The sequence below is a fragment of the Sprattus sprattus genome, assembly GCF_963457725.1.
Source record: "Sprattus sprattus genome assembly, chromosome: 8".
NCBI classification, from domain to species: Eukaryota; Metazoa; Chordata; class Actinopteri; order Clupeiformes; family Clupeidae; genus Sprattus; species Sprattus sprattus.
Genome location: NC_137927.1, coordinates 34,281,843 through 34,288,982, shown reverse-complemented (window position 1 = coordinate 34,288,982; position 7,140 = coordinate 34,281,843). Strand labels below are relative to the sequence as shown.

Below are 7,140 nucleotides of genomic sequence, written 5' to 3'. Positions count from 1 at the left end.
GGGGGTGGGGCGGAGTTCGGAGAAGATTTTTAGATGATAAAAGGAGGTTTTGCACAGGGGTTTTATATGGTCATTAAAAGGTCAGGTGAGGGTCAAGCCTAACTCTGAGATTAGTGACTGTGGAGGAGAGGGGGATGACCTGGTCGTCGAAGGTGAGCTGAGTTAAGGAGGATGTCTTGACCTGGTGTGAACCAACAAGAAGGGCTTTGGTTTTGCTACTGTTTAGCTGGAGAAAGTAGTTGTTCATCCATGCCTTCATGCTAGCATACTCATCCTGATACATGTATGATTTATTCTGCCATGTTTCTGATTGTTTCCCCTTCCCATATTACTTCCTCCCCTTCTGCCACAATTACTTGGACACAAGCTAACGTCCCTTTAGGTAAATGCATGTGCAAGCAATGACTCATTGTCTCAATGACATTGTCAGAGCTAAAGGAAGCAAGTTTTTCTTCCGGGACAACGTTGTACTTTGCCTGGCTGAGGTTTGTAAAAGACCATAAGGATTGAAAAAAGCGGACTGGAGGGTCTTCTAGTTCGTCTTCTCTGATGAGTCCAATTTTCAGCTTTGCCCAACACATGGTCGTCTGATGGTTAGACGGAGACCTGGAGAGGCCTACAAGCCAGAGAGTCTTGCACCTACTGTGAAATCGGACTCATCAGAGAAGACGAACTTAGAAGAACATCCAGTCCGCTTTTTCAATCCTTATGGTCTTTTACAAACCTTAGCCAGGCAAAGTACAACGTTGTCCCGGAAGAAAAACTTGCTTCCTTTTGCTCTGACAATGTTCCCCAACTCTGAGAAGTGTTTTTTCCAGCAGGGCAATGCTCCATGCCACACAGCCAGGCCAGTAAAGGTGTGGATGGAGTACCACCAGATCAGGACCCTGTCATGGCCAGCCCAATTTTCGAGACCTGAATCCCATAAAAAACCTCTGAAATGTGATCAAGAGGAAGATGGATGGTCACAAGCCATGAAAAGAAGCCGAGCTGCTTGAATTCTTGCGCCAGGAGTAGCATAAAGTCACCCAACGGCAATGTGAAAGACTGGTGGAGAGCATGCCAAGACACATGAAAGTTGTGATTTTAAATCAAGGTTATTCCACCAAATATTGATATCTGAACTCTTCCTAAGTGTAAGCATTAGTATTGTGTAGTTTAAAAATGAATATGAGCTTGTTTTCTTTGCATTATTCGAGATCTGAAGACACTGCATCATTTTTGCTATTTTGACCAATTGTCATTTTTCTGCAAATAAATGATCTAAATGACAATATTTTTATTTGAAATTTGGTAGGAATGTTGCCAGTAGGTTATAGAATAAAACTAAAATGTACATTTTACTTTAACACATACCAATAAATAGTAAAACCAGAGAAACTGATAATTTTGAAGTGGTCTCTTAATTTTTTCCGCGGCTGTATATTTAAGGGAGCGTCAGGCTTCCCGCAACAACCTCCAGAGAGGGGGAGAGAGAGAAAGGGATAGCTACGGGGCAACGCACCTCCTAGACAAGGGGAAATACTGTTGTGAGCTCGATATGTAAGCTTGCATGATTTAAACAGTAGTTATGAAACTATGCTTACAACTAAAAGCCAATTCGCCAGCACAACAGCAACGCGCCGTCTGCAATAAGCAGGTCTCAATGACTAAAGCTGCAGTGACAGAATGTTTGCTTGTTTAAATGTCACGTTTAAACAAGCGCTTTAATTAGCGTTACACCACAACTTTAAAACCAACACAAGTGATCTGCATGGTAGTCCTTGTAATAAAAGAGAGAAATTAAACGTACCAGTATTCTTCCAGCGACAACACTGGCAACACGCGCCAAACAATTTAAACGACCGACATCACTCCGTCAGGCGGAAACAGCATTTAAAGACGTCACCCCTAAGAGTGCGTGTGCCCAATGCGCTGCGAGTCAGCCCTACCACAATACATTATATGTTTTAGCACAGTCATGTCGAGTAGACTACATTAGAGAAAACTGCTTCAGTCTGAAATGCATATCCACAAATCGTTTGTTAATTATGTTTGATTGCTGTAGCCCACAAGAGGGCGCTATCAGTTCGTGGGTGGTGCTCTAAGTAGAATCGTTTCCATGGAGACCTCTGACAGTAATACACATCATTTTACATTTCCCTCCCATATAACTGCTAATTCATTATATACATCTGCTTAGTTACCAGGAAATGGTTTTCAAATCTAATTTGAGTCTATTCTTCCTGAAATAAACTACAAGGCTAATTACAATAACGTTAAATTAGAAATCACTACTCAATCCTTTATTACATGATATGCAGACTTTGCTTTGTTTATATCCCATTTTAGAAATAGTGGTTAATCATTGATGGTTACTGAGATACTTTTAAAAGGTGCAATTTAGTACGGGAGTAAACAGGCAACTGTTCCTTTAAGTGTGGCCACACATCCAAACCCTATAAGTCCATAGATATGGGAAAGCGCTCCACTATTGTCTTAAAAGCATTAGTAAGCACATTACAAATATCATAAAACTGCTTTAACCATAAATCATAAAATGACAAATCCAAAATGCCAAGACATGGATTTCCCACTTTACTCATGGCCAGTTATAAATGGACTACAGGAGGCTTCTCTATACTGATTCAAGTTGTCTATTCAGGCAAAAGTAAAATGATGACAGAAGAAGAATATGTTGTGATCAGAGATTAATGGAGACCTTCAGGATGTCGGAAGGCAACAGCCATGAACAGAAATGAATGTTGACATGAAATCTCACGGCTAGTTATATCTCTAACTACAGTGCAGTTGACTGAACTGCCAAGACTACTTCTGACGAATCACTGGCCATTAAATGGCACTGAGAGGTGTAGGGTTGGAGGCAGCCATGTTTGCCAAATACAGTCATCACTGGGAATCAGAGGGAGAGGTGGACTAAGTGAGTGGGTGCTGGGACAGACAGGCAGGCACACACACACACACACACACACACACACACACACACACACACACACACACACACACACACACACACACACACACAGATGGAGAGGTGGACTAAGTGAGTGGGTGCTGGGACAGACAGGCAGGCACACACACACACACACACACACACACACACACACACACACACACACAGATGGAGAGGTGGACTAAGTGAGTGGGTGCTGGTGTGAAATGCACTTGCCTCGCCTTTTTCTCAAGGTATGCCGTCAGCACAATATTTTGATGACCTTGTTATAACAAAGGAAAATTCAAAGATTGTTGCAATGTGAGTTCACTTATTTTAGTTTGATGTAGGGAGACACCTGCACCACATCACATTTTATTTACACTGTTTATAAAAAGCCTACTTGCAATTTCTAACTGTCCATTTCAACCAAAGACATTACTTATTCATTAGGCCTACCTGACAGCATTATTTATTTACAGTTTGTCTCAATTTTAACAGTATGGCAAATACATAAAAAAAATCTTTAAAAAATACAACCTCAAAGAACGTGTATTTTTCTCTCTAGGTGGTCCGTTTCAAATTCCTGTGTGTAAAGATTATACACGGAAGCATTGTCATGTTGCGCACTTTTAGTAACACTGAAACCAAAGTTTGATGTTTGATGCTTACTCTAAAATAGTTCTAATTTTGCATGATGCAATTGTCTGTCAGATTTCTAATAGTTTGATTTACAGAACAAAAGGTAAAGTAAAAGAAGCCTGCACCTAGACTTGGTCGACAACCGTTGATTAGAACTCACGTTGGGATCGGAGTAGGCTATTGGTTCACGTCCATATGAGTCAGTGGAACAGGAGTGGAATATGAAGGTGTGCATTGTTTTAGCATTTTGACATCGCCTGGGTGATCGGTGACCGGGCTTTGAGCTGAGATGGAGGATCTACCTTGAACGTCTCCCTCCTCCCTCCTCCCTCCTCCCTTCTCGATCCCTCCCCCTTGTTTGGATTTTACATCGCAGTATCGGTGTAGCACTTTTCCCCAGGAGGTGCCGTAACGAATGAATGAGTAGGGGATCGGTATGGCGGACCGACCGAAAATAAAACCTTCGCCACCTGACCCCTCTTCTCGTGGTTTACAGGTAGACTCTCCTGCCAATTTCAGGTAAGGCACTGCGCCGAATGTCTGCGATACTTTTTATTAGTTCATTTGAGGTTTGCACCACTCAGCGTGTAGCCTACTGGGGGCTTCAGTCAGCTAAAACCTCCCTTCGCCGCTGGGTTTGCACTGCAGAGGATGCTTGTTGCTAGCATGCGCTTCTTGGTATCAGGGAATTCATGGTTCTTCCACTTTGCTGTTGTTGCACGTCTGGTTAGACTATTTACATTATCCGTATAGGGCGTTGTCTGCTCCCTTGATATCAGACCTTAGACTGACAATAACTTATTTGTTGCAGACGGGTCGTAGCCTCTTAGTTCTTTGTATGTTCTTCTGGTATTGTTTTGTTTACAATGAGTGGACAAGCGTGTTTCAAGGTAAATCATGTTTATTAACAACAATACAAAATAAAACTATATTAATCAAGAAATGATCATATGAAGTGAATAAAAAGCACTTTCTTTTCAAATGAAACTGGAGCTACAGGGTTAGCAAGTTAGTTTAAAACGGATGATTTATCTGCATTTCTGCATTCAAAGAGGTCTTGGGTTGGTCAGTTGCTTTGGTGCATAGAAGATATTATTACATGGGGCACAACAGACTAGATGAAGACGCTGTGGTATCTGTTCCTCTGTCCCAGAGGCATTCAGAGATATTTCAGCTGCCAGCTAGTGGAGAAGACACACACACTCAGACACACACACTCACACACACACTCACACACACAGTCCCAGAGGTATTCAGAGAAAGGCTATATTTCAGCTGCCAGCTAGTGGAGGAGCCGGTAACAAAGCCTCTGTTGCTGTGCACTACATGTGACTGTAAAAACCCGGCTGTCATTGACCCTGATATAGTGAACACTGCCAACTAAACAGTAAATTCCATTTTCAAATCTAATTTCTTCAGGAAACCCCCCCTCCCTCCTCCCAACTGTAATGCTCCCATCAGATTCTGACCCCCCCCCCCCCCTGATGCCCTCCAGCCCCTCTGTAGTAATCTTCAGCCATACAGACACACACACAGACACACACACACACACACACACACACACACACACACACACACACACACACACACACAAACACACACACACACACACACACACACACACACACACACACACACACACACACACACACACACACACACACTCACACACACACACACAAACACAGACACACACACACACACACACACACACACACACAGACACACACACACACACACACACACAGACACACACACACACACACACACACACACACACACACACACACACACACACACACACACACACACACACAAAGACACACACACACGCACACACACACACACACACACACACACACACACACACACACACACACGCTCCCAGCTCCGAGCTCCCCCTTCTGCATTCCAGGCTTCCGCTTTGGCTGCCTCCCAGCATCTGTTGAGGCCTTTTTATTTACACCCCTCTGCAGGGTCAGCCGTGCTGAAATCCTCAACTGACTCGCTCTGTTTCCTTTCAGAGCCAATCAAGAGCGAGCTTGTCAACACTCCACCCTGAGTGCTGTGATCATCTCACTCCACTCCACCCTGAGTGCTGTGATCATCTCACTCCACCCTGAGTGCTGTGATCATCTCACTCCACTCCACCCTGAGTGCTGTGATCATCTCACTCCACCCTGAGTGCTGTGATCATCTCACTCCACCCTGAGTGCTGTGATCATCTCACTCCACTCCACCCTGAGTGCTGTGATCATCTCACTTCACCCTGAGTGCTGTGATCATCTCACTCCACCCTGAGTGCTGTGATCATCTCACTCCACCCTGAGTGCTGTGATCATCCCACTGTCCTCTGTCTGTCTAACACTCCACCCTGAGTGCTGTGATCATCTCACTCCACCCTGAGTGCTGTGATCATCTCACTCCACCCTGAGTGCTGTGATCATCTCACTCCACCCAGAGTGCTGTGATCATCTCACTCCACCCAGAGTGCTGTGATCATCTCACTCCACCCTGAGTGCTGTGATCATCTCACTCCACCCTGAGTGCTGTGATCATCTCACTCCACCCTGAGTGCTGTGATCATCTCACTCCACCCTGAGTGCTGTGATCATCTCACTGTCCTCTGTCTGTCTTCAGTTTTCACTGTGACTCTTGTCTTCAGTGATGCTCAAGTGCACTGTAAACCAGCACTGACGAGAGACCATGTAGACTGTGATGCTCAGATGGATGGCTGACTATCTTCTTAGTCCGTGTCTGACGGGTAATGCACTTAATAATAGTTTGATTATTGGTGTTTGAAGATCTCTTTCCTGCTTCACGCATAAGCTTTTGCTCTGATTGGTTGGCAGAGTCCACCCAAACCTTCTAATGTGTTAAATTACTGCGCTTGCTTTGACCTTACTGATCTCTGCTGCTTCCACTCAAGGGCTACTCATATGCTCTGGTGCTCTCTTATCTTGAGCTTGTGTGCTAGGTAATACACCCTTCTGTTGCTAGGTAATACACCTTTCTGTTAGTAGGTAAAACACCCTTCTGTTGCTAGGAAATACACCCTTCTGTTGCTAGGAAATACACCTTTCTGTGGCTAGGTAATACACCTTTCTGTTGCTAGGTAAAACTCCTTTCTGGTGCTAGGTAAAACACCCTTCTGTTGCAAGGTAATACACCTTTGTGTTGCTAGGTAATACACCATAATTACTGACGATTCCGTGTTTTTCAGTCGTGTGCCATACATCAGTTGACACGTAGCCAAGTCCAAAGAGAACAAATAGAATGTTCTTTTTTGGACCTCCAGTCATGGGACTGTGTTAGCCTGGTGTGTTATTATCAGTCAAAAGAAATTTGTCTTGGTTGATATGCTCTCCATTCTCTAGGGATTGGTCTGTAAGAAGGAGGTTATTTTCCAGATGGAAGATCCATGCTGTAGACGCCTTGAGCGGAGGTTATCCCATTGAGGACTGGGCACTTTGAACTTCCTCATTATATTATTTTGAAGCCACTGAGCCCTGCAGGCGTACTGGTCTTGTTTTAGTATGTCAGTGGCAGAGTCTTTCACTTTAGTA

At 44.0% G+C, this 7,140-nt stretch overlaps 1 protein-coding gene across 1 annotated transcript in view; it reads left to right on the top strand.

Annotated features, from left to right (window-relative positions):
- Positions 1 to 4,010: 4,010 nt before the first annotated feature.
- mapk8ip1b (mitogen-activated protein kinase 8 interacting protein 1b) overlaps positions 4,011 to 7,140 on the top strand; it is a gene marked incomplete at its 5' end in the record, with an annotated part of 43,768 nt that continues 40,638 nt past the window's right edge. Inside the window, one exon of the mRNA XM_080843588.1 lies at positions 4,011 to 4,093. Within this exon, the coding sequence (XP_080699714.1) occupies positions 4,011 to 4,093 (83 nt within the window). The remainder of the gene's footprint in view (positions 4,094 to 7,140) is intronic.